The 765-nt window shown below is 45.6% G+C and overlaps 1 protein-coding gene across 1 annotated transcript in view; it reads right to left on the reverse strand.

Moving 5' to 3' along the window:
* Nucleotides 1–581: 581 nt before the first annotated feature.
* LOC107579796 (MANSC domain-containing protein 1-like) overlaps nt 582–765 on the reverse strand; it is a 2,669-nt gene continuing 2,485 nt past the window's right edge. The window contains exon 4 of the mRNA XM_016265591.1: nt 582–754. Within this exon, the coding sequence (XP_016121077.1) occupies nt 582–754 (173 nt within the window). The remainder of the gene's footprint in view (nt 755–765) is intronic.

Genomic DNA, 765 nt, shown 5'->3' on the forward strand with positions numbered 1-765 from the left:
TTTTTGTGGAAACTGTGATACACTTTATTTTTCAGGATTCACAGAAAGTTCAAAAGAACAGCATTAATCATTGTTTGCACTAACAAGTGTTTTAACGCTTTTGCTTCTGTATTTGCATCAAAATTAATAACCAACACTTCACAAATACCCTCAGCACTCTTCATTTAAGCTTCTTTTTTTATTTATCAGAATGTAATAATAAATCTTTTAAATATTGCAAAAGACTCCTTTTTATTTCTTGCAGGAGAAACAATCACATTCATCTCGAGGTGTCTGTGAAACACCAGGCTCACCAAAAAGGTACCAACAACAAATGACAGCAGCTTAGAAAGCACCGAAGCAGACAAGCAGATCTCTGATCTCATGCTGTTCCGTGAACCACAGACACACCGCGCCGCTCGTCCAGGCACATAACAGACAGACACGAGCACCACATCCACTCGTGAAGAAACAGAGGAGCAGAACAGAACAAACCCAAGGAAAGTCTGACAGAAGTGATGCTGCTCGCCATCACTCGAGGCCACCTGAGTTCAGTGTCTAGCTTTTCCCCAGAGAGCGAACGCGAAACACACTTCTGGTGTTTAAAGCTCGTAGTGCAGCTCGTTGAGCTCCAGTCTGGTGTAGTGGCGTCTGTCGAACGACTCCATGGCTTTACGGGCCGCCAGCGAGAGGATGAGCGTGAGGAAGACGAGTGTGGTCACCACGATGGCCAGCAGGCTGTTCTTCCACATCACCCGAGACACCTTGGGCTTCCCTGGACGAGAC

Source organism: Sinocyclocheilus grahami, unplaced genomic scaffold (genome assembly GCF_001515645.1).
Source record: "Sinocyclocheilus grahami isolate Dianchi unplaced genomic scaffold, SAMN03320097.WGS_v1.1 scaffold20281.1, whole genome shotgun sequence".
Lineage (NCBI taxonomy): Eukaryota > Metazoa > Chordata > Actinopteri > Cypriniformes > Cyprinidae > Sinocyclocheilus > Sinocyclocheilus grahami.